This window comes from Cydia fagiglandana, chromosome 2, assembly GCF_963556715.1.
Source record: "Cydia fagiglandana chromosome 2, ilCydFagi1.1, whole genome shotgun sequence".
Classification (NCBI taxonomy): domain Eukaryota; kingdom Metazoa; phylum Arthropoda; class Insecta; order Lepidoptera; family Tortricidae; genus Cydia; species Cydia fagiglandana.
Genome location: NC_085933.1, coordinates 9,955,842 through 9,983,253, shown reverse-complemented (window position 1 = coordinate 9,983,253; position 27,412 = coordinate 9,955,842). Strand labels below are relative to the sequence as shown.

Sequence of the window (27,412 nt, the reverse complement as noted above, 5' to 3'; positions counted from 1 at the left end):
GTATTTATGTTGCAGTCAAAAGTGTGAACTGGTCAAAAGAACTTTTAACCGACAAAGATAAAGATAAAAAATTGTTTATTCAAGTAGGCATATTACAATGCGCCTATGAACGTCAAATAAACCTTTACCGGCTCCAACCGTACACCTCTGCCCCGAGAAGATTTAAATCCCCCCTCAATTGGAGGAGGGTATCCCAATATGGGACCGGCAACAAACTCGGCGGGACACAAAAACAGGCAAAACTGCTTTTGACTGAGCATGTTGGTCAAAAGCAGTTTTACCTGAAAATCATACCTATTTCTGGCAGCAGTTTCGTTTTCAGGGCGTAGGAAAAAAAATTACCCTAACCTACCTATCTCTGGGAACAGTTTCGTTTTTTGGGCGTAGCAAAAAAAAATAACCCTACCTACTCTGCGAGTACTTTTGACTGATAGTAACAGTCACAATTACTATTAACTAATGATTTTCAGGTAAAAGTACTTTTGACCAACATGCTCAGTCAAAAGCAGTTTTGCCTGTTTTTGTCGGTTAAAAGTTCTTTTGACCAGTTCACACTTTTGACTGCAACATTTATACGTTGTAAAATAAAAAACAATTCTATTCACTCCATAGTTTTACTTTTTATTTACTTAAACGTATAGATAGGTATAGTCAATGTGCTACACATGATTTTCAAAGTAGTCCTTGCCGCTTCAAGTCTTCGTAGGTTTTACGGTTGACAACATTTCCAAGGGAATCTTCAAATTCTTCGTCATTTTCCGCTACAAATCTTTCGTTCTCTTTTTGGTGCTTGATTTTCTCCCACACTAAAAGAAAAAATTAAACTTTATTAGAGCAAAAAACCTTATGTCACTGCGTGTATGGTATGAGCCCTTAAGTATAATTTTTATTTTGAAGAAATGAACATTTTTGTATAAAATAAATGTACACTAACTTACTTTTTTGTCAAAGTGTCAAAACAGGTGATTTCCGTTTATATTGCTTTTATTTTAGGCAAAATCAAAATAATTTCGCGTAAATAAAGAAAGTTTAGAAAGCAAACCTCGAATTCTTCAATTTGCACCTTTATTTCAGCTTTAATATTTAATTTTATTTCGGGAGAAACGGATCTTAAGTGCGGAGGGTATGCAGTACAGAATTGCTGCTAGTATTCGCCATGAAATAGATACTGACGGCCAAAATATCGGAACACATCCTTGTTTCTATGATAACAAACGTGTGTTACGTTGTTAGAATCTGTGCGGAAAGAGACGACGAGTCATATAATGTATTGGTTCCTTTATACCACGACTCTAACAGACTATGATATTTTTGGCCGTCACTATCTATCTGATGCTGACTGTACGTAAATGGGTAAGTATATTGTACGTACATGCAAGAGCATCCTCGATCTGCGTGACATTGGCGAAGTGCGCGGTGTTTGGGATGCCGAGGCAGCGCATGCCGTGCGCGTGGCGCCACTCGGCGAAGTGCCGCTGGAACGCCTTCGGGCCCTTGTACGTGAAGTTGCCGCATATCTCGCAGGTGTAGCTGATGTTCAGCCCGTGAAGCTTGTACAGCCAGTATGGGATTGGCTGTCATATGAAGGGGTAAAATTGAAATTAGAAAAATTAAATGACATTAGGAGTAAATCTTTTAAAAAAAGCACGAAAACAGTAAGTTTTTATTTAGACCACAAGGGCCGTCTCTTCAACGCGCAACGGGGCGTGTAATAAATTTAAATTCGTTTTAGGCTACATGTAAACCCTCTATAATAAAGTGACTATTATAGTTACTGGCCACAACATAGTAAGGCAGAAATAAACGAGTCAACAGGTGTCTTATTGTTAAGAGTGCCTATAACTATAGCGCCCTATGTTGATTAGGTATGTATATCACCCTATTTACCTATTCTAATACGAGACTAATCAAGCAATCAATAAACGTAACGGCTGTCTAGTCTATTACAGACTAGACAAACAATGTCATGTCCGAAGGCAGTATTTTTCATGGCGTTGAAAGCCAATAATAGAGATTGTAATAGACGAAAAACCATTTGGAGTACTACATAGGCTAGAGTCTGGCTACTGAAATTTTACCCAAATGTTTGGCGGGAAATTTTAAAAATCTTGGGCTGGTCACACTTTGTGTAGTAGGAATTACAGTTTTGATACTAGATAAAATTTTTGATTTTCTGTGCACACGTACGGTACCTAAGGATATAAGTTAAATATACGTTGACGTGCACTCAAAGTCAGCTCACATAATTTCTACCACTATGTCAAAGTACAGACAATGATAAAAACATATGTTAACACTTTCTCACCATACCATTGTAACAAGGCGAAAAATTAAATGTAGTGTAAATAAGACCTAGCTCAATAATACCGTAATATTAATTAATCCATCACAAAAAAATACATAAATACTATGCGAAATATACTAACTGCTACCTAAGTATCAAAATATTTATAGAGCACCAACCTTCTAATTTGTTTACATTTGTTTATGAGTTGTAAACATTGCAGTTTTTCGTTATACAACGCTACACGCCGACTTCGCACATTGTCGTAATTATTTACGAGCTTAAAATCATAGTTTGCGAACCTCACTCAGTATAGACATTATTCATATTATTTAAAATAAAACCCTTATAAACCGCAAACAATTTGAATAAATGACATAAATTGACAACTGATTAAATTAGCTTTTTTTCAAATCATAGACAATTGGTGATACAACAACGAAATATCTGTCAACAATTTTTGGCTAGCCAGACTCTACATTTGGGTACTTTCCTATACTTAAAATAAATTATTTCACACCGTGCACGAAATAAAGCACCAGATAATTATTAGAAAAACATAGCAGTTATTTTTAAACATAATTTATATTTAATAAATCGGAGTTGACTATGACGTCACTGCACAAGTTTTCATATAAATTACATATTAGCAAATCGTTTTGACAGTTCTAAAAAAGAAGCTGATTTGACTAGTAAGAAAGTAGCCAATTATAGTCAATTATAGTAAATGTTACCTTTCCGTCCCAGCCGAGCGGGAGGTTCTTCGGGTTGTAGGGCACCTCGTCGTCGTCGGAGTCGGGGTCGGGCGCGGCGGAGGCGTCGCTGTCGTCGCCCGAGTCGTCGCGCCGCTCGCCCGCCGCGCGCGCCGCGCGCCGCGTCACGTTCTCTATCGTGGCCAGGCAAGTGGCCGACACGATGCTAGCGAACCTGCACCGGGAACCGGGATTACTCATGTATGGTCTGCCAAACTATAGTTTAGCCATTTCATTATTTTCATTTAAAAAATATTGGCGCGAAGAATTGTCCTGCCATTAAAAAATTGAATATCGCGCCTTTTTCTACTGGCAAAGTGTGTATGCCGACTTATGTATATGTCAATCGAAATAGCTCGAAATCTAAATTTTGTATGGGAAATCAAACCTTTGCCACAGAATAAGTAATAGTATTATCATACAGAACGGACACGCACCGCCCCGCCCCGACTCGGATTACCTCGCCCCGCGACTGAGTTCTGACGGACTCCTGACGTACGCTCACTTCGGCTAGCGACGCCGCGACGCGATGACGCAACGTTCAAAATGCCGGTGTATTGTGCGATGTATGGGTAGTACGGATACCTACTTATTGTAGAAATGAATAATAATATAGTTTTCCAAAGAGACGAAATATGTATCAGTAAATAAGGCGTAAAAATAATAATATCATATGAATTAAAACCCGTTCGTTGAATTTGTGAATGTTAAGCCAACATTTAATATTTGAAGTACCTAAGGTAACTAGACCTTCTACACAGATATTCCTCGCAAATGTTTTATTTTTAGTTTAACACTCTTTTCACAAAAAAGAACTTGTTGGTCGCGGGACATTCGCGTTTGATTTTTAATTAAATTTTAAGAATTTAAGAAATAATTATGTATGTTATATAAAATAATCAATAAGCATCAACAATAAGGTAAATTTAATAATGGCGTGTTGAAAGTCCAAGTACGTGCAGGACTATAAACTGACCAATTCAACAATTGGAGCGAAATAAAACATAAACCTATATTTTGTTTTTTTACGTATTTCGGTCGAATTATGCAACGCAGCGGGCGGCTCGTCGTGTCCTTCGGCCGGCCTCGGCAAACCTCGGCTTCGCCTTCCCCGCGCGCCGCACGAGTCAGCCCTAAGCCACTTACTCACACAATGACGCGTGCATAGACGTGCCGTGCACACATATAAACGCAAATGATTTTCGATGTATGGCGTGTCCGCCCTGTGCCTTTGCGCCTACATTTTTCAAATTGCCTTTTTACTGATAAAACGGGTTTCCCGAACTATAACAGACATATAATTATTTTTATTTTTATTTTATTTATTTAGAAACAAACAGTCTCGTATTGCTACATTGGATACAATTGCATTTTAGTAATATTGTAGACTTACAGTTTCCTTAATTAAATTATGTAAACCTAAACATTAAAATGTGAAAGTACATAAGAATTATGAATTATCTATAGAAATCAAACATACTTAAACGGTGTATTAATTAACAGTGCCAGAAAATTTGAAAGTTATGTAGATGTAATAACAATTATAATGCCTGCTGAATACATTGTAAAGATAACCGTTTGAAATTAGATAGTGTTTCATGAAAAATATCTACATTTTGAAACTTTTCATCATAAAGCCTGCACGCTCTCCTAATGAAACCAAATCCTAATTATATTCTTATCTAGACGAAGAAAATCGCCACTTTCTGTAAAGTTTTAAACTAGAACTAATATCTAATATCGTAATACCAATAAACATCTTTCATAAAATTTCATACCATATCAATCACCAAATGGAGGGACTTTGTAATAGTAGTTTATGTGACTGCTACATAATGAAAGGCATTAAAATACGAGTGTGGGTTTATGAAACGAATGAAATGAGTTTCATAATAGTATCACACGAGTGTTTTAATGCCTAATTATGTACAGTAACATACACTGCTTTATCTACACACATATTATAAACTTTCTATGATATATTCACTAACTTCATATTACAGCCGACTTTGCTCTCTGGCGGAACTCGCGGATATGAGATGGCGTCTCCGAAATATCTTTATACGAAAAGATACGAAACTTTTGTTATAGTTCCTTTAAAAACAACAAAACAAATTATTTTTTACTTATAAACTAATTAAAAGATAAACTGTACGTCAAATGGCGGCAAATGAAAACTTTTTTCACGCACGTCACGCATTCGTAGTTTTTTTTAAATTCAGAGACAAACTAGAGTCGGGGTCGATTACTATATCGTCCGATACCAACTTACATGTGAGATTTGTCAATATTGTATGCAATTGTCATTTGATTTCGAATAAAACGTCATCTCGACTGATATTAGAATAGGGGTCAAATCAAATTGCTTTTTTTAACCGACTTCCATTTCATAGAAGGAGGAGGTTCTGTATTCGGTTGTGGCTATTTTTTTTTTTTCTATGTACGTTCACCGATTACTCCGACATCCGTAGTCCGATTTGAGTAATTCTTTTTTTGTTTGAAAGGAGCTACCTCCGAGTTGGTCCCATTTTAATTTGGTTCTGTTCTGATGATGGGATCCATGAGGAATTGAGGGAACTCCTCAATTTTTAAAGGCACATCCATGGTGATTTGGGTGTTTTCTTAAGCAACTCGAGCATTTTCTCCCGAAAACCACCACTTTGATGAAGTAGACCTGATGATGATGATTGTTTTGATGATAATGATGATGATTTATTAAATGTAGTATGTTCAGCGATTACTCCGGCACCTGTGATCCGATTTGAGTAATTCTTTTTTTGTTTTGAAGGAGTTGCCTCCAAGGTGTTTCCGTATTATTTTTGGTTCTGGTCTGATGATGGAATCCATGAGGAATTGAGGGAACTCCTCAGTTTTTAAAGGCACGTGTAAAGTGATTTCGGTGTTTTCTAAAGTAACTCGAGCATTTGCTTCCGAACACCGCCAATTTGATGTAGTGCAAGTGTAGCCTTACCACGAGTTTGACATTGACATATTCGCTAAGTTAGCGACGCTAACGTCTTCGTAACTTACTTTTTATGCATCTCGCTCGCACTAATATTCCAGTACGAGCGAGATGCAAAGAAAGTAAGTTACACACACGCTAGCGAATAAATCAATGTCAAACTCTTGGTAAGCTGGTAAGGCTACTGATCGGGGGTTAGGGTTAGGAGTTAAGGGGTCGGGTAATGGTGGTTGAATGGGTGCTGGTTCAGGGCCGAGGGGTACATGGATCAGGGGTTGACACGCTATGAGGTTGAGTGATCGGGGGGGTTGAGGGATTGGGTCAGTGGCGGGGCGGAGGATGGATTTAGTGTAGTGACAGGAATTATAATTTCCCAGGCGGACTCGAGAAAATTCCAGATTACATATTTATTAAAGTAGATACACGAATTTAGTGTTAATCATGATGTTGTTTTTCATTCACGCGTCGCGCTATTAACAATGCGTTAAAACTAAAAATGGAAAAATAAAAACTTTTTACAAAAAAAAGAAAACCGACTTCAAAAAGGATGAAATAAAATATTATCCTTTTTAAGTCTATGCGTTACCAACTGATATGTTTGAAGTCGGTGCCAAGCCAAGTAGTAAAGAATACCCGTCAAAAATAATCAGCTTTATGACTATAAATCCCATTAGAACTGTACCATTAGAACTATTATAAATGTGTAAGTAATTCTGTCTGCCTCTTTGTCGCCTTTTCATGGCTAAACAACTGAACCGCTTTAGGTGAAATTTGGCAAGAACGTAAATTCCTTGAATTGTTTTATATTTTGAAATGTAGTCCTCTGAATAAGGGACGGGAAATAACTTCAGTCCCAATCCCACGCTTGCGTGCCGACAAACATGCTACGGACTGTGCCAAGAAGGTTTGATCGTGTGTTCTTAGGTACAGTCGACGTCAAAGATATGTATTATACACTTTTACACCTTACTCCTTTGTAATAAGACGAAAAGTGTAAACATATTTTTAACGTCGACTGTACCTACAGAAAGTACGTTCATTGTAAGGCAATCCAACGTACATCAAAATCATGGTATGCTTCAAAAGTTGGCTTGGCACCGACTTCAAACATATCAGTTGGTAACGCATAGACTTAAAAAGGATAATATTTTATTTCATCCTTTTTGAAGTCGGTTTTCTTTTTTTTGTAAAAAGTTTTTATTTCAGAGATGTTCGAAATTTGAAATGCATTACCAAATCGATTTTGATATAGTAATGAAGCTATTACCACATTTTCACAGATAAGCAATTTGCTGTAACAAAAGAGTTTATCGTAATGTGGGCCATTATTTACGAATTTCGAAGGCATCATAGATAGTTTATGATATGTGTGTAGATAATAATTATTGAATAGGCTGTGAATAATCATTATTAGTCAATAATCGTAGCTCTACTCACTTGTAAACCTGCGCTTCAATAGCTGCAATGTCCTTGTGTCTCTGCTGAGTGGAAGCCTTCGCCTTGTTGCCTCCCTTCTTCGCGACCAGAGACTTATCCAAAGCGGTCTGACCTTTGGTGCTGAACAGTCTGAAATATTTTCAATCATCAAATAAAACTACAAAATGAAAGAAAAGTCAAATAGTAAATACTCCAAGCTGGAATCGAACTGACGTCATCAGGCGGGATCACACAGGACGTGCCGCCTCGTGACGAAATTGCCGCGCGAAGCAGCTCGGATCGTGGAGACGTGTCTCGTCCGAGGCTTCCAGGCGACTTGTTGTGTAAACACGCTTATCAGCATTCTCAATTGATGTCAGCATTTTTAGTATAGGGTCGCAAAGCGGGCAAAATGCCACGGTCCCCAATTTTACCAAGAGGCAGTGCGTGAGTATACTGAGCACAGACCCCCTTTGTCCAAATTTACTACGGGTCTAAATCCGTGATCTCTGCCTACGCCTCCGGGAAATAGGCGTGATTATATGAGTGTATGTTACTACGGGTTTCCTTTGGTATAGTTATGCTTTAATACAAATAGGGGCTTATCGCCATAGGTTATTTCTCTACAAAGTTGAACTAATATAAACGCGAAAATAAAATCCACTGCTAATGGCTAATCCTGGTCTTAAAAGAATCTTCTTCTTTTCCTTTGGGGTCATCCATTAATTACGTCACACGTTTAGGGGGAGGGAGGGGGTCAAGAAAATGTGACATATTGTGACATGGGGGAGGGGGGAGACACAAACTTTGTGACGTCACTTTAACTTCATCAGTAACCGAAAATTTATTTAAATTATTTAGTTCGCTGTACATTTAAATAACAAGTTTTTAAAACGAAAATAGTTTTTAATCGTTTAATTTTCTTTCCTAAGCAGTTTTGGGTTATAAAATTACTAATATTTATATCGTCAAAAATATTTTGATAAAATATTAATAATACTTAGGTACTTACTTAATTCGATTTGGCGATTTCGTAGAAAAAATGTGACGTCACACTAGGGCCCCAGGGGTTTGCCAAATGTGACCAAGTGTGACAAGGGGGGGGGAGGGGTCAAAAAACCTAGAAATTGGTGTGACGTAATTAATGGATGACCCCTTTGCCTTATCCCACATTAGGTGGGGTCGGCTCTCCTTATCCTTTCTTGGTCTTAAAAGAATAATATAAAATATTGCAAGTAACCTCTGAGCCCTCTCCTCGAGCGTGCCTCCGCACTTGAGTCCGAGCGCCATGAGCGCCGACTTGAGCCGATCCAGCCCCAGCGACGCCAGCTCCTCCCACGATGAGAACGCCGACAGATCCAGGTGAGCGCCCACGTTGGTCAGCGCTCCGCCGGTTTCTTTCTACGAAAATATACAAATGGGCTCAATGATTTTTAATGGATATGTCTGAACTTGGTCAGGGGGGCCGTCGTGGTAGAATGTTCCCGATCCCAGGACGCCTCCCCAAACGGCATATTGTGGGAAACGCCGGTGTGGGTTTAGTGTTTAGGAGGGTAAGCTCCTCCCCCTCTTTCTCAATGGAAAGAGCCGGAAAGTGAGAGTCCCACATGCCGCCACAAAATGAGCCCCCTCAGGCCAGGGAGACGATGCGTTCCCGGCAAAAAAATATGGTTAGGCAGATGATTGAATAAACTGTGTGAGGTGTGCAATAAAGAGTATTATATTGTGAAAACAGTGTTAAATTATAACAAATTTAAACGATCTCAGGATTGGTCAGGCAAGTATAGTGAAGTGAGTACTATATGCAAGAAAATAAACAGAAATGGGCCTGCCAAATGTGCAGTTTAGTTAAACTTACAGGCCACCCGGGGAACGTCCCGGCCTCCCACTGCTTCAAGAACTCTTGGTGCGCCCGCGCCATCTCCTGCGCCTGGTCGTGCAGCGGCTTCACGCGGCTCACGAAGTCCTTCAGGTAGGTGAGCAGCGCGCGCACGTAGCTGCGGTACTCGCTGTTCTTGCGCTCGCGCGGGATGTCGAACAGGTGGTCGAAAATGCTCAGGTATGTTATGTAGTCCACTTTCTGTATACAAATTATAGTTTGGTCATTTGAACTGTACAGCAAAGGTTTATGCAGATTGTAGCAGAGATGTAAAGTAGAAAAAATGCTTAAGTAGACGGCACTGTATGGCACTTCATGGTTTATAATAAATTGTGATAGATGTACTGGTAACACTTCAGAAAATATATAATTAGGAGATCGTAATATTGCAAAATCTCACCTCAATGCCCTTCAGGTTAATATATTTTTCATAGCACTCATGTAAATCCAAATACTTTCCATATCCTTCTTCATCAGTAAATTCTACTGGAGCTGCAATAAGAGGTAAAATACAGTTGAAATAATACCTATACATCTGGATTGTATTATGACTTTCAAATAATAACTTACTTGAGTAATCTTCTGCGGGATTCTCTCTCATCTTTGCAATTTCTTCAAATTCTACAGACATGGGCACACAAATCTGAAACATAAATAGTGCATTATTCCTTAAAAAAAATAATATTCCCGACTCACCCTTTGTGCCTCATTAGAGGAGTAATTCAACCTTGCACTACTGTTCAATATATTTTGCTTTATAGATTGCTCCAGCATAGGTTTCCCCTGTTTTTAGTTTTGTTCTATGGGATTTAGCTTAAAAGGATGGTATTGAATGGGAAACCTGGTGGCATCTGTAAAAAGCTTTGACTAGTCAACCCCATTTACTGTTGGTATACTAAACATTAATAAAAAAAAAAAATTTTACCTCATTGGGATGTTTCCTATGGAATTCTTTAATCTGTTTGAGTCTGGCATAAAACTCTTGAAACTCATTGGGTCCTGACAGGGCTGCAATCTCCTCTTTTCGCAGGCCATCCTTATCCTCATACAACTCTTTGAGCCTTATGGTTGCCTCAATGTATCTCTGGAATTGTCAAAATGGAAATTATATATAGTATACAATACTAATAATTTATTTAATAGCTGTAACCATGCATGCAATGCTGGTAAGGGTAAAACCAAGTGTTAAAACTGAATTATTGCTGGCATTGAAAGTTTTTAGGTATAATTTTTTTGGTTATCATGATCAAAACTTCCTAAAAAGTTACTTGTTGTTTGGTTGTGTGTAGCATAATTTCATCTTATTATGTTTACTATAATTTTGATGTTTATTTTATATATTGCATACTTAATAAATAAGTAGTCACTGTAATTTGGTGGATTTTGTCAATCAAAGTGTTCTACTTACATCATGTAGGTTCTTCAAGCGATGATCACCATTAATTGTTTCTCGATGCTGTAAAAGAAAATAATCATGATATAATTATTTTTAATGTTGTATTTAGGACTCTCTACCAGCCAAAAACCATCTTGATATTTTAAGATAGATTTTTGATTATTTTATGGACATATAATCAAAGGGCCATAAAGAGAATCAAAAGATAACATGGAGATTGAGACATTCCAGATATTAAATTAAAATATGTACCTATACATTTTTTTTCAATAATAGTATGATATGAAAAGAGATATGGCCTAGCAGTATGAGCGTGCGACTTTCAATCCTGAGATTGCGGGTTCACATCACACCCCTGCTTGTACCAATGAGTTTTTCGGAACTTATGTACAAAATATCCTTTGATATTTACGTCGCTTTTCAGTGAAGGAAAACATGGTAAGGAAACTGGACTAATTCCAATAAGGTCTAGTTTACCCTCTGCCTCTGGGTTGGAAGGTCAGATGGCAGTCACTATCGTAAAGACTAGACCCTACGCCAATTCTCGGGATTACTTGCCAAGCAGACCCCAGTCTCCCATGAGCCATGGCAAAATGCCGGGCTAACGCGAGGAAGATGGGTATGATATGAGTATTAAATTGAATCAAGATATACAATATAGATATATCGTTTCCCAATGTCGAATGCAGAGGTATATTCTTTACGTAGTGGTATATTCTCTTTGGGATGCGTGGCCCGAGTTAACACACGTAGTGTACCTATGATGTGATGATAGGTAGGCACTAGGCACTATCATTGATTTACAAGACCGGAGAGCAGGATGCCAGTAACAGGGCACCACCATGTTTTGAACTGAACTTATTATTTGTATAAAACTAAACTACAAGGAAAATAATGCATCATCAACATACCCCAACTTTCTTGTGCAAGATTTCTTTGACCATAGCATCCATAGAACGTTCTCTTTCCTCATGATAACTCCTTTGTTGCTCTAGTAAAGTTTCCATTATGTATATATTTTATTAAATAAATCAAATCATATAATCACACGCTCTTATATTCAATTTATATTAATACGAAATTTTTAACCTCTTTCTATTTCTCTACAAACAAGCTACGCTATGCTATGCTGTTTAAGATAATTTTTACTTTTTTATTGTGTCATAATTTCTGTTTGTGTTATGTATACAAACGCTCGACTACTCATACCGTTTGATCGTGCAAAGTTGTTGCAACAAATCGCATGCGATTCCTTAATACATTGTGGCTTTTGATGGATCAATTGAGTTTGTTGCACCTACATAGCAGGCAATGTATTTAAAATCGCTTCGGATTTGTTGCACTGTGTGTAGAGGGCCTTATAGCCAAGTTGGCAGACTACAACTGGTAACACTAAAGGAAATGTCACTCTGTCATCTTATATACACGTTACCCTTCACGATAACTCGATTTTGCATTGACCGGTGTTTAGAAATAATATTTTATAAATTATAATAATGATACTTTCTTCGTATAATAGACTAATGCATTTGCTCGCGTTTATTATTTGTTCCTTTCTAATATGTGCTCATTCCGATGTGCCGAGACCTCGCGGAGTTTCTCTATCTAAAGCGTCGCTGTATTCGCCGACGAAAGACTTCACCTGTTTCGACGGAACTGTTACAATTCCGTTTAGCTATGTAAACGACGATTATTGTGACTGCTTCGACGGCAGCGATGAGCCAGGAACTTCTGCGTGCCTAAACGCCGTGTTCCATTGCACAAACGCAGGTCATCGGCCACAAAACATTCCGAGTTCGCGGGTCAACGACGGAGTGTGCGACTGTTGCGACGGAACCGACGAGTATGCGGGGCCCGATGCTTGCCCGAACACCTGCGAGGAGCTTGGCCGAGAGGCCAGGGCCGAAGCTCTCAGGCTAGCCGAGCTACACAAAGAAGGAAGCCAGATCAGATTAGAGCTTATCGAAAAAGGTAACAAAAAGAGAAACGAGATGGCAGAACAATTAGCCCAATTAGAAAAAGACAAATCAGAGGCTGAAACGATCAAAGCAGAAAAAGAAGACATTAAAAATGAATTAGAGCTGAAAGAGAATGAAGCCCTTAAAGTGTACAGGGAGGCAGAGGAGAAAGAAAAACAAAAAAAAGTTGAAGAGGAGAATCAACAAACCATTAAGGATGCCACTGAACAGTTCAACAGGTTTGATTCAAACCAAAATGGCCAATTATCTGTAGAGGAAATAAAAGTAGTTAATGTTTTTGATAAAAATAAGGATGGTGAAGTGGACCAAGAGGAATATCAGCATTTCTTTGGGGAAAATGAAAATGTTAATCTGGAGGTATTTATATCTACCACCTGGCCCATGTTGAAGCCACTGCTTATGATGGAGCAGGGCATGTTCAAACCTGCAGAATTAGAACATGAGTCTGTTCGAGAAACAGATGCAGATGACCTCTCCAGGGAGCTAGAGAATGAAGACTTAGAAGGAGCTGAGGATGAGAACATGGATGATGATCTGCCTCATGAAGATGACCTTGATTTGGAACAAGATCATGCTAAAGGCTATGATGAGGAAACTCAAAGATTGGTCAATGAAGCCACTGAAGCAAGACGCCAGTTTACTGATGCTGAAAGAGCCGTACGTGAGATTGAGTCTAGCATTCGAAACATTCAGCAAAATCTTGAGAAAGACTATGGGCTGCAACAGGAATTTGCAACATTAGATGGCCAATGCTTTGAATATGAAGATAAAGAGTACATTTACAGACTGTGTATGTTCCAGAAAATGACACAGAAATCCAAGAATGGAGGCTCTGAAGTTGGGCTAGGTAATTGGGGAGAATGGGGAGGTGAAGAGAATAAAAAATATTCTGTGATGAAGTACACTAATGGACTGGCCTGCTGGAATGGGCCAAACAGAATAACCACTGTGAATATACACTGTGGACTAGAAACTAAGATGTTGTCGGTCACTGAGCCATTCCGTTGTGAATACAAAGTGGAGCTCAGCACCCCTGCAGCTTGTGACAATAATGTGTCACAAACACATTCTGCTCATGACGAGCTGTGAGCTCCTGGTGAGCTACATACTCACTTTACACTGTGTTTGTTGTAAGTTAGTTGTATACATTTTTCAGTCAATAGATTTTCACTAAGGAGAAAATGTCAGAACACAATTGATGCATCATTTTCTTCATAATAAAGTTCATAATGAAAGTACCTATCGTCTCATAGAAGTAGATTTAAGTAGTAAAAAATGTTTCTTTAGTATAAAATAAATTATTTTTCTTGAAATCATGATTAAGTTCATTTAATGTATTATTTTTCTAAAATCGATTGCTGAGTTTTTTCTTGTGAACAGATTAAACATTGCATCAATAAGTTTTTCACACATTCCTCATCATTTAAGGCTGTTTTATGTTAAAAGTGAATAATGAGTGAACAAAAAGTAATTGTGATTAAATAAATTGTTTTAAAAGATTTTGTTTTACTTTATTCCACAAAATAAAATAAAAAACCGGTTAAGTGCGAGTCAGACTCGCATTCCGAGGGTTCCGTACATTGCTAAATTTTTAACAATGTATTTTCTTATGTTGAACGTGAGATAATTGTCTTTAAAAACTTGTAGGGGTCGAATCAACAACTAAGCAATTAATTCCGACTCACGCTTGACTGCAAATTTCTAATAGGTTTTCCTGTCATTGATAGGTAAAGAACAATAATATTTTGCCAATTTTTTTTAGACCGAGCGATCCTATAGTTCTATAGGGTTCCGTTTTGTCCTTTTGAGGTATGGAACCCTAAAAATGTACAAATGGCGGACTTAATGACTAAAGGCATTCTCTACCTATAGGGCTAAATAGAGATGTAATAGAAGAAACCGGTCAAGTGCGAGTAGGACTCGCGCACTTCCGTACCATTACGGAAAATATGGCAAAAAATCACCATTGTTGTATGGGACTTTTAGACTTTTTAGTATTTGTGCAGCGGCATAAACGGCAACAGAAGTACATCATCTTCTATATGTTTAAATTTCAATTGTCTAGCTATCACGGTTCATGAGTTACAGCCTGGTGACAGACAGGCAGACAGACGGACGGACAGCGGAATCTTACCCCGGCTACACACGTAACTATAAATCGTAGCGATTAAACTGTGCAGTCCGATTTGCGCAGTTTTATCTGCCGTGTGTACGACAAATCGTTGTAGATTATCGTAACGATTTGTCATACACACGGTGGATAAAACTGCGCAAACCGGACTGCACAGTTTAATCGCTACGATTTATAGTTACGTGTGTAGCCGGGGTTAGCAATAGCATGGACTAACCATTGGTTATGGTCCTTGGTAATAGGGTTCCGTTTTTATCCTTTGGGTATGGAACCCTAATAAAAACCCACATTCACTTTAATGTCAAAAAACCACTTGCGGTCATCTTGCGTTGCGCTTTTGTTATCGTGTTGAACAAAGTCGAAGTTACCTAACTTTTATTGCATCTTACTTCTCCTTATTGCTTCGTCTTTGTCGTCAGTTGGTCTGTTACGTACTAGAACGTTACTTGTTTTTGAACGATACTCTTTAAAAGGTATAAATGTCAATGTCACTGAATGGTGCGAAATTGTTTAGTGTTTACAGAATTTATTTATTCTTTATTAATTATTTTACGAGTGATAGTGCATTGTATTAAGGATGGAAGTTGAAGATATTATCAAGGGTTCAAGTTTTTCAATGTTAAAAGGCAAAGTTAGTGATAAATTATTAGAAAATTTGCAACTTATGGGGCTTTCAAAGCCAACTCGAATTCAAGCTGAATCACTTCCTTACATTTTATTAGCAAAGGATATTATTGGCACGGCAAAAACCGGGAGTGGTAAAACGTTAGCATTCTTAATCCCTGTGATTGAAAGATTGATTCAACTTAGATTTTCCAGCAAACATGGTAAGTGGTCAAACACGTTTTAAACCTCGCAAAACGTCGTACAATTTTTGTGAAATTCTAAAAGCTCTAAAAAGCTTCATTTAATTATTCAATAAATAATTGATAATGTTGTCCTATGTTGTTTGGTGTTTTAATATTAGTTGATACAAAATTATCTCTTTGAGGTTAGAATTTTCTATAATAACATTGTTAAAGTTCTGCCAGATACAGATACCTCTGCGAGAAATGTTGCAACTTACACGGGAAGCTTTTAATTTTTTATCAAGCAAGACATTCTGTTACTAATCATATTTTATATTTTAATATTTTTTATCATATTTTAGGCACAGGCTGCATTATTTTAACACCAACCAGGGAGTTAGCGCTGCAAATATATCAAGTATTGAAGAAATTACTTGTCAATATTGACCTAACATACTCTTTGATTGTTGGGGGAGAGAAAAAAGCCAAAGATTTGATAGTATTGAAAAAAGGTAAATGTATGGATTTATGAAAATTTACAAATCAAACACAGTGTACCTATACATATTTTTGACCTTGACTGTGCCTACAGATTAATGTATTATTTTGTGATTTTGTATAATCTCTATATACATTTTAGGGGTTAATATTGTTGTCAGCACTCCAGGGCGTCTCTTCGACCATCTCCAGAACACTGAATGTTTTAATGTGAACAATTTAAAATGCCTAGTGGTGGATGAAGCAGACAAGCTGCTTGAAGCTGGCTTCGAGAAACACATCACAGGGATAGTTAAGCTGCTTCCAAGTAAGTATTAGCTGAGAAAGCCAAAAGATAGATTACATGCAGATCCATTGCATAGAAATCCTATATAATTGTACCTATTTTTACTACTTTCAGCCCAATTAAGGATAGTTCTATTTCATATAAAAGTAATCTTAGGTTGTTAGAAATTGGTCCCATAGTAAAACCAGGGGTGCGAATCTCCTGACTTCGGTCAAACTCGGCTCCACTCGGCTCAGCATTGCTCCGAGCAATTATTAGGGTTGGCACCACTTGACTTCCTTTTGCGTGCACGACCACAGATAAGATAATCACTTGATTTTTGACAACCCTAAATAGCCGAAAGGGATAGTGCCATATATTAGAAAGGGACAGCATGATTCGACCCTGAACCGCTGTCAAACTTCGGTTTTGTAGGAAGTTTCCTTTCTGTACGGTAGTACTATTAATTATTCTGTGGTAAAACTTGTACAGTCAATGTCAAACATAATTTTGCAATTTTTGCCTTATCACAAAGACATAAGGTGCAAATATTTTTGACGTTAACTGTACAGTAGTACCTCGCTCCTTACATATTTTTTCCTGACTAGAATAACTTTTTTTAGGAAATAGGCAAACTTTACTATTTAGTGCTACCCTGGACAGGAATGTGAAGAATCTGGCAAGGTTAGCTTTAAGGGAAGATCCAGTGGTAATATCTACTAGTGACCAATCACAGTCCACTGTCACTGGCCTAAAGCAAGGGTAAGTAATCATTTTTAAAGTTGTACCTAATCAGGAAAGGTATAGGTCTGCTGTATTCAATTACTTATTAAAAAGAACTATGAAAATTGCTTTAAATCCCTATATGATTATCTTATCTCCAAACTATTAAACTGATTTTCAAAACTAATAGCTTAAAACATTACAACAATTGCCCTTTAATAAAATTGTTTTAAAACTTTTTTTCTTTACTTTAGGTATTACATAACTCCTGTAGAACAGAAGCTGTCATGGCTATACAAAATGCTTCGAAAAAGCAAGAAGCTAAAGGTCATGGTGTTCTTTTCATCATGCAAATCAGTAGACTTCCATTATGAATTCTTTAGGAATCACTGTAAAGCTTCAGTTTTAAGTATACATGTAAGTAAACTGCTTCTATCATTACTTTACAATTTGCGCACGAAGTCTGGCAATCTTAGATGGGCGCCGCATTCTTTATATTTTACCGATTGCGAACTAACACCCATTTAAAAGGTGTATGATATCAGAAATTACACTAATTTGAGCCTTATCCCTTTGAAATAGGGTCCAAAATGATGGTGGTACCTACAGCTTATAAAAGCTGAATAAATAAACCATGTCATCACAGACATGCGCATATATAACTAGTTGCAATTTGACAATAACAAACTTCGCGTTGATAGAGCTGAGCTTGGTGTAGTGTAGTCAGATCATACACAGCTGCTATCAGCTGATACAGCTGATACTTGATGCCTATCTCCCACATATGTATTTTACTACTTTACAGAACATTAAGTTAACGATGCCATAAACCTTGACTTACTGTAATTTATTATACAATGTTTAATGACCATTGCCATAACTTCCACTCGATTAAACCTGTTAAAACCTTAGTATATAAGGCGAGCGCTTTCTACCAATATATTCAGTATTTACTCGACTCTTGTGTTATCATTATAACCCCTGAACGCCGAACACTTCATGGCGACCCTGCCAGTCGGGCTGCTCGAGGCAGCCCCGGCTTAGACGCCGCCCAGCCGCCCAGCCAGCCAGTAAGCCAGCCAGCCAGCCAGCCAACCAGCCAACCAGACCCGCCGCCTCTACCAACACCGCCTGTGCCCAACAGCAAACACCAGATGACTACAGGCCAGGACGAGTGCGGCATGTGCGCGCCGCCCGCCACCGGCGCCAGTGTGCTCCCCAAACCCCACCCGCACCCGCGCTACAACAACAAGGCCGCCCGGCTCCGCACCTTCAAAGACTGGCCCAAGAGCATGAAGCAGAAACCCGAGGAGCTCGCCGAGGCCGGCTTCTACTACACCGGCCAGAGCGACAAGACCAAGTGCTTCTACTGCGACGGAGGACTCAAGGACTGGGAGGAGGACGACGTCCCATGGGAGCAGCACGCGCGTTGGTTCGACCGGTGCGCGTACGTTCAGCTCGTCAAGGGAGAAGATTACGTCCAGAAGGTCATGAGCAGCCAAAAAGGAAAAGTCATCATTGCTCCGAACAAAGCGTCCAACAGCGCAAGCACTAGCCAAGCTCACAGCGGCACAGGGGCGATGATAACAATAATAATAACGGTGGATACCACGGGACAGAAAGCCACAACAAGAACAGTCCAGTGGGCCACAAAAACACCAGGTATTCACCGTCGACCCCAACTACCAACTCGGCCGGATCACCAGCCACCTCATGGACATGGCAGAGCCCACACTTCCAGGAGACAATACCGAAGCCGTCACGTATACCGCAGCCAAACGCAAACCTAACAAGTAAGCAAGCACACCAACTACTTAAGGATTTTTTTTTTCTCGTCTTATTAAAATTATCAGTTAAAATTATCATTAAGGATAATATTAATCAAATTCATAATCTATCTATCTATGTAAAGATAGATCTATAATCATAATTATGTATGTTGTATAATCTATTCTTTAAACATGCAGATCCATCTGCGAGCGATATTTCAATTTCTACTATCTATTTATCTATTAATAAAATTATAATTAGTTTGCGATTACTACTTGATGACGAAAAACAAGACATGAATATATGTTAAAAAAATATATATATTCACCAGTTGACGATAAATAATAATTATTAAAATAAAACAAGTAATAAAACATACATCTAGATAAAATTAAATATCAACAACTTATTAAAATAAAACAACTAATAAAACATACATATAGATAAAATTAAATACCAAAAACTTGCAAAGATAAAACAATTAATAACACAAAAACATTTTCTAATAACCATCAATAAATTTAACCGAGGCATCATTCGTTAAATTTTAAAACACATAAACAAAATTAAAACAAACAAAACACATATAAGGCGTCGCATGGTTAACTCAAACAGCTTTATACAATCAGCAATTTTTAATAACTGAGACGGGGGTGCATTCCATTATTTCCATCTTTACAATTAACTTAACATATATATCTTCATATAGGTATCTAAAACACCACAATAAAAAAAAAAAAAACACCTCAACAATAATATTATTTAGCATCGATTAAAACATAACAAACCCATTTACCAACGTAAAGACAAAACCACTATCACACTAACCCAACATTAACTTGGACTAACTGACAAACACTAGAATCTATTATTCCACACATAAAACAGCATCACTTATTATCTTTTCAAATTATTATCCAATTTAACGTTCAAAAACTTAGCTTTCACACCATTTGGTTTTCAATACGTAACATATTTAATATATTTTTGCAAAGGCCCTCTTAACCAGTTACAAATTAATTTCATGTTTTCCAAAAGAAAAGCAAAAAAAAAAAAAAACCCCAATCAAATCATTTCGCTATTACAATCAATCAATCAAACTTTTATTGGTAAATTAAAAGTATTTTACATGTCAACACTTTATTACAATTACAAAACACATTATTATTTTATACATGAAAACATTACTTACACAGAATATTATTATTATTTTAGATCAAATAATTTCAACTTACATATACTTTAATACCTTTAATGCGAATTATAAACTCTATATTTTTTTATTATTATCTGTTCAATTTGCAAATATTATTTCAATTTTTTTAAATAACGGCATAACTTATTTCTATGACATGTAGTCAATCAGAATAAATATTTTGTTTTTAAATCTAAAGTAAATAAATAACAATCTTACATTAACATACGTTAACTTACATTTATATATCAATAATATTCAGTCCACGGATCTATTACTCAACTAATTAGAAATTGCATAAAAATAAGAAAATGCCATCAGCCAGTCCCCACTCTCATAATAACCAAATATAAGGGAAAATACAAAAATTTAATTAAGAAAATCAATATTCACATCCAACAAATTACCAATAAAAACAAAACATACAAAGTAACACAAACATATCAACACTAGCTACTAATCAACTTAAACATATGATATGATTAATGGTATGCACCAGACTCGTGAAGGCCGCGTCACGCGTGCTCGTCACACGTCACCCAATACGGATGAACAAGCAACACATGCTATGTCATCTCAAATTTCGAGTACCTACCTACAGAGAAAGAAGAAAAATAAATAACCATAAACAGTTCATACACTTGACGCATTATTAGAGTTCCAACTAAAAAATAGTTTACGACATATAATATGAAAATTAAGGCGTCAATTAATATACGAGTAGGTATAAAATGAATATAAGGAAAGACAAATAAATAAAATAAAAGGGAAGGAAAAATATAAATATCACATTGAGAGAGCTAAATCACATAAGTGTTGCAACCATTAGCCTGATCAACTAAAATTTATTGTGACTCTTATATGCTTTGAGTTTTCAAAATGACGATTTCCTTTCAAAATGGGGTAGCTCGTGGAATTAAATAATGTAAGCAAGGTACACCAGGATACAACCAGGCAATAACCCTTGAAACCTGACCATGATTCGATCGAGCATCAATCGTGGAGACTCCTTGGGCACACGGAAAAGTTTTTTTTTGCTTTTCCGATGTGTGAAAACAACTGTCTGGCAATACATATTAACGCGTAATATGTATTAGCGCGCTATAATAAATAATGTCCATGCAAACAATTGCATGTTGATTTTTGTATCCTTAATAAATATGTTTTATGTAAAAAAAAAGGTCGGCCGACCGAGAGCGCTAACTATTAAAAGCTTTGAGCTTTGAGCGCTGTGTACTTTTTAAAAGACAGGTGACAAGTATCACGACGTCAGCTTACAATTATTAGGTCACAATGCAGACATTACAAAATGGCTCATTGGCGATCAATTATTACACAATGCAGACATTACAAAATGGCTCATTGGCGATTAATTATTACAATAATAAATAATTTTCCATAAATCACGAGCAATAATTCTGATGAAAAAATAAATAGAAATAAATGAAAAACCCCAGGGAAAATAATACACACTATAACACATCAGAATAATATTTTTCTTTTACAAGCACTGAATCCTTGAGACATCATGATAGGGTCGAGTTACCTTGCATGGAGGTCCTTGGACACATAGTATGTTTATAAATATAAACATGTGTTAAAAAAAAAACAGCCTGTAAAAAAAAATAAAAATAAGTACATATAAAAATCTGATATAGCATTATACTATACATATAAATAAATAAAAAAACAACTATCAATCAAAACAGAGAAGAAAATAAATAAATAATACAATAAATTACGTACTAAACATGTTTATGAATAAAATAAAATTAAAACAAAGAAGTCAAAGAACATTAATTAAATAAATAAAAAAAAAGTAATACCAACATTAAATAAATACCTACAATTACAGTGATAATAATAAACAAATCAATTAAATAAAAATAAAAAATACTTAATTAAAAATAAGTTAAATTAATGAAAAAAAAAACAATTATATCACAAAAAAAAAACCCTTACATGTAAATACAATACACGTTGTATTGTGTCCATAATATAATAATAAATTAATGAATTAATGACCAGTTTGCATGTCGAAGAAAATTCGCAAAGATACCTAACAACCTATTTACCATACCCACAATAGGTCAATGTAATAATAATAAAAAAAAACACATACTTATATAAAATAAATAAAATAATACAAAACTTATTTCACTCCAAAGAATACCACTTAATTTAAAAGTTTAGAGTATTGTATTATACTACAATACGAGTTTTGCGTCACCAATGTAGAAAAATCCTTTTAACCACATAGTTATTATTACCCAATGTATAAAAGAGCCATATACTGTTATTCAAAATCAGGGTACAAATATTAGCATTAAGTAAGAACATATTGTAAAAAAAAAAACCAGCCATGCAGCACAAAAATAATGCAACCCTTACATTGTCAATGACATATTATCAAAATTATAAATCAATTTTTCAAATCATTACACTTTTCGGCATCTAAAAATATCAGTTTACACTCAACCGTAATTATTCATAACAGATAGACCCAATTTATAATTTTAACTCTTATTCCCTAGAACTTAAGTATAGATTACAAAAGTCCCAGGAGGACGCTAGACATAATGTAATTATGTCAAAACAACTTAAAAAACAAAAATATGAAAAAAAAAATTCATGTAACAATAACGTAGGAAACTTAATATTAATAAAAAAAAAGGAAAAAGATGGACCCAGTATTAACCCTACACAGTATTTCAAGACTAAGGTCAAAATTTAAAAATATTAGTATCAGGAAAAGAAAACATTGTACACCAAAACAGAACAAAGCACTATTACTACTAGAACTCACCTTTTCGGCACACCGGACACAAGAAACACACACACAAACACACAAGTCAAATTCAAACGTAATTACAAGTTCCACGATCGACCGACACAAATCCGCGAAGCAAGCGACGGAACTAATCTGATAATCAAACAATCCACATTATTTATTTTACAAATGCAATTTAAACCGATCACCTTTAAACTTACCAAGACGACAGAATCCAAAAAAAAAAGGACCTCCATCTTCCTTATTAAAACATAAGAAAGCAAGCAACGCATTGTTTACAGTAGTATATCTAATGTTACATAGAATAATTATAAGTAAGAAACATACTAAATGTCAAAACCGCACTTCTAGCTATAAGATAAATAATGTAACAGAAAACCTAACATCCCATCGCATACCACCATCCATATAAGGAACCACTATCTCCATGACACAGAGAATTAATAAATAATGCCTAACAAATAAATATCATATTACTTAACAGTTTCAATAAAAGTAAACACATGTTAATGCAACAATGTATTTCATAACCATATAAGGAACATGTAATCTTAGAAATAGGCATGTAAGCAAATTGTATATCCAGATAGCAGTAAGATTTTTATTATATTCATAATTTTAAGAACCAATATGTATACCATAGATATAAGTTCACTTAAGCCAAAAAATAATACTTGTTATATATTTTTTGTCTTCAAAAAAAAAAAAAAACGGGAAAGCTGTAGTGTAGTCAGATCATACACAGCTGCTATCAGCTGATACAGCTGATACTTGATGCCTATCTCCCACATATGTATTTTACTACTTTACAGAACATTAAGTTAACGATGCCATAAACCTTGACTTACTGTAATTTATTATACAATGTTTAATGACCATTGCCATAACTTCCACTCGATTAAACCTGTTAAAACCTTAGTATATAAGGCGAGCGCTTTCTACCAATATATTCAGTATTTACTCGACTCTTGTGTTATCATTATAACCCCTGAACGCCGAACACTTCATTGGTAATTAGGATATGCGCAAATAAATAGTTACAGTATAACGTAAATACAACATACAATATTGTACTTACGTTCCACAAATTCAACTCGGAATCGCGGGGTATTCGTTATCGTTATTTACTTACTGCACGATGTGCCGTATACACCGGCAAGGGCGATAATTAAATTGTCGTGCAACTGATGATTGAATTAATATAGGGAAAAAGAACTTAGGTACAACTCATCTTGTGTGTAGGTGTGTACAAGACTTTGTAACCTTATAAACCTTACGAAGTTAGAGAAGCGAGTCTCCCGTAAGGTCTAGATTCTTCCGTTAAAATGTATATTTATCAAACATATCCATTTGAAGGGTCGGCAAAGCCAAGCTAGAAGAAAGGAAGCTTATCAAAATTTTGTTGAAGCATCAAGTGGAGCCCTATTTTGCACTGATGTGGCGGCCAGAGGATTGGATATACCGAGCGTCGACTGGATCGTGCAGTATGACCCTCCTACAGACCCAAAGGTAGGTACTTACTATAATTATTTTACCAGACTGGAACTTACTTTTCTTCAGTCATCTACCATTAATTGAGACGATTCTAGTAAACCCAAACTCAATGAAGTTGCGTTGTTTCATCTCCTAGTTCATAAGGCCGACTTTAGTCCCCAACATCATATGATATCAGCTCAATGTCATCATAATATTGCATTGCCAGCAGGTTTTCACTAGATGGCGCTCTACTTTACTGAATCTACATGTATAGATTGTATAGGCCCTTATATTTTTATTATTTCATGAAAATGTATATTACAAATATAAATACTCGACAAAAACATTAAAAATACTTAGCATTTCATTTTGCACAGGTAATTAGCTTTTTGGTTTAACAAAAGATAACAATGCCATTCATCGTCAGGTAGTCTCTCAAGTGGATACCGACATTTAAATCCATCCCGACTATAATTACCTTATTTTCGTTGTTTTAGGAATATATTCACAGGGTTGGGCGGACAGCAAGAGGTCTAAATAACACGGGAAATGCTGTTATATTATTAAGGCCAGAGGAAGAAGGGTTCATAAGTTTTTTAAATACTGTAAAGGTGTATTTAGATAAATACAGTTTTCTGGACCCATCTGATGATATTCAGAGAATGGTAGGTATAGGGAGTATTACTGCAATGTTCTGCCAGAGTGCAGCACTAGTGCACATAGTAAACCATAGAGTTAACTTATACGAATATAGGATTACTAGGCCTACATACTAGGATTACTAGGCCTTAAACAGTTTTTTGACAAGTTTTAACTATGACATTGATGCATCAATGCGGTTTATTTACAGGGGGCCTACCGCGAAACACGAAAATCGAACTTTCGATTTTCGTGTTTCGCGGTAGGCCCTGTGATTGTGCTAGTGACGCCCTCTACGCAGAGTTTTGCGTAATATTCTCTATTGTTATTAATGTGTTTTGATATATTTTTTTAAGTAGCTAGGTAATGCAATACGAACGTTCACATATAATTTCTTCAAGCTGGAGGTCGTTTATTGGGTGTAAAAGTGTCCTATTTGCGTTTTCCAAAATTATTTAATATGTTGTCCGGTCCGACAGTAAGAGTAAAGCTTATATTTCCATTGCGATTACATTGCTGCGCCGTACTGCAGCCGGCAGCATTACCGCGGAAAATTACATTGTCAAAATGTGATTTCCCACGCCAATGCAGACTGCAATTGGAATTTTATCTTGACGTTGATCAAATGGACGTATCTAGGTACAATGTTTAAGAAATCAGGTCAATATGCGTTACATACTAAGATATTTAGATAACGTGAAGTGGTATATTAAGAGGGCGGTCAGACTAGGTGTTAGTGATCCTGCATCCTACCAAAAACCTGGTGGTCCTGTGGTCAAATCCCAGTTTGCACTAACAACATTCGTGTAGATATCTTATCTGTTAGTACCATTTTACTTAATACCTATTGGCATCTACGACTATGACGAATATCGATTATATAATATAATCTTAGGTATTTTATATTTCTAGAAACTCTAGAAAGAAATTAATGATCGTTTACTTTAATACGATTTCTCACTCAAATCGAACTAGAAAACGCATATCATATCATGTAAATTAACCTTTGTCCAATTAAATATACTATTAAGTACCTATACATTCTTTTTCAGCTTGAAGATTTAATACTAAAGAATGGCGTAATGAAACTTTTAGCAAGGAAGGCATATCTCTCTTTTCTAAGGTGCTACAAAGCCCATCCATTGAAGAAGATATTCAACATTAATACGTTGGATATCAATTTAGCAGCCAAAGCCTTTGGATTTTTGGAAACACCACACAACGATTTCTGTATCCTTTTAAACAATTTACCATAATATCGATTTCTATGTGAAATTATGCATGATTAGTGAAATTTTTCCTATTCGTTTTATATTTACCTGTTCCAGGCGACTACGCAGTGGCCTCAACAGGTTGTACCCACATGTTTCCTTTTTCTGATTATTCGCCATAAAATGCCTTTGTTGCACGTTTATCCAAATCTATTATTGCGTGAAATAGTAAGAAACATTTGTTGTCCCATCATCCCATTCCAATATTTCTCATTTATTGACCGGATTGACCCTCGACGGAAATAAGAGGCATTAGGTACCTATAGTAACTTCTAACTGCATAGTGTGTATTGTCTGCGGCTTCGTTCTGTAGCTCCCTAACGGATGAACCAATTTGAGTGCGTTATTAAAAAAATCTCAAGTATAGTCCGAAATGGTTCATAGATGGCAACTCACTAGATAGCAGTGGCGGCGCGTCAAACATATCCATAGGCAAGCCGGGGCTAATTTGGCTTACATATTTCCTTTACAACTCAGCTCAAACATCCAAAAACAAGCAAGCCGGTGGGAATCGGCTTTTATGGACGCGCCGCCACTGCTAGATAGTGCTGTTTTATTTACTAACTAAACAACGATTAACCTTACTACAGAATCAACAGTAAACAAACCAAAGAAAAAATCTAAGAAGAACACAACTGCATAGGATATGAAGACTGCAGATTATTTATAGCCAATTGACTGTTATCAATTATCATACATGATGTTGTAAACACTGAACTGTATCCGAGCATTAACAGCAACAGTGTTGACTGTGATAAGGGATATCAGGTCACATGACCTATGTCACAGAAAAGAGGAAAATGATTTATAAACTTCGTCACATCGATTATTTAGCATTACTGTGGATTGATCGTTTGTAGAGCGTAATTTGTGCTCTATTGCACATATAATAAGACACAAAATAAAAAAAAAATTCCTAACATTTGACACCATTTACTTTTCGGTAAGGTTAAAACACGTTAGGAAACCCAAATACATGAAACACGACGGTATATGGGAAGTCCCACCTATCTAACGTCATTCTCTCATTAAGAGCCCATCAACGTGCACACTAGCGCCACTGCTAGATAATCGTAATTATTTTAATTTAACGAAAGATATACAAAAAAGGGGGCCGCTACGTACTGTATTTTTTGTATTTATGGAATGTGATGAATTGATGACGAAAAATAAAGTTGTTTTGTATAGTGATTAGTT

General features: G+C 36.4%; 3 protein-coding genes across 4 annotated transcripts; 2 read left to right on the top strand and 1 right to left on the bottom strand.

The window, feature by feature from the left end:
* Positions 1–641: 641 nt before the first annotated feature.
* On the bottom strand, positions 642–11,803 carry LOC134675661 (splicing factor 3A subunit 3). Its single transcript, XM_063533994.1, has 11 exons — positions 11,601–11,803; positions 10,702–10,749; positions 10,219–10,377; positions 9,864–9,936; positions 9,694–9,785; positions 9,273–9,494; positions 8,655–8,815; positions 7,436–7,564; positions 3,019–3,211; positions 1,373–1,574; positions 642–806 (listed from the first exon to the last, which is right to left on the bottom strand). Exons 1-11 carry the CDS (start codon positions 11,694–11,696, stop codon positions 673–675), a joined length of 1,509 nt encoding a protein of 502 aa, XP_063390064.1. The 5' UTR covers positions 11,697–11,803; the 3' UTR covers positions 642–672.
* A 291-nt stretch (positions 11,804–12,094) lies between these two features.
* LOC134675652 (glucosidase 2 subunit beta) lies at positions 12,095–14,165 on the top strand. Its single transcript, XM_063533985.1, has one exon. The coding sequence runs from the start codon at positions 12,186–12,188 to the stop codon at positions 13,755–13,757; it is 1,572 nt and encodes a 523-aa protein (XP_063390055.1). The 5' UTR covers positions 12,095–12,185; the 3' UTR covers positions 13,758–14,165.
* A 1,130-nt stretch (positions 14,166–15,295) lies between these two features.
* Positions 15,296–27,399, top strand: LOC134675694 (probable ATP-dependent RNA helicase pitchoune). 2 transcript variants are annotated; one of them, XM_063534015.1, is made up of 9 exons: positions 15,297–15,626; positions 15,950–16,099; positions 16,228–16,392; positions 16,974–17,112; positions 17,328–17,490; positions 24,186–24,338; positions 24,803–24,970; positions 25,997–26,174; positions 26,815–27,396. In XM_063534015.1, the coding sequence occupies exons 1-9, from the start codon at positions 15,377–15,379 to the stop codon at positions 26,856–26,858; spliced, it is 1,410 nt and encodes a 469-aa protein (XP_063390085.1). In that variant the 5' UTR covers positions 15,297–15,376; the 3' UTR covers positions 26,859–27,396. The 2 variants fall into 2 exon arrangements, with proteins under 2 accessions (XP_063390089.1, XP_063390085.1); XM_063534019.1 differs by lacking the exon at positions 24,803–24,970 and having other exon boundaries at positions 15,296–15,626; positions 26,815–27,399.
* The last annotated feature ends 13 nt before the right edge of the window (positions 27,400–27,412 follow it).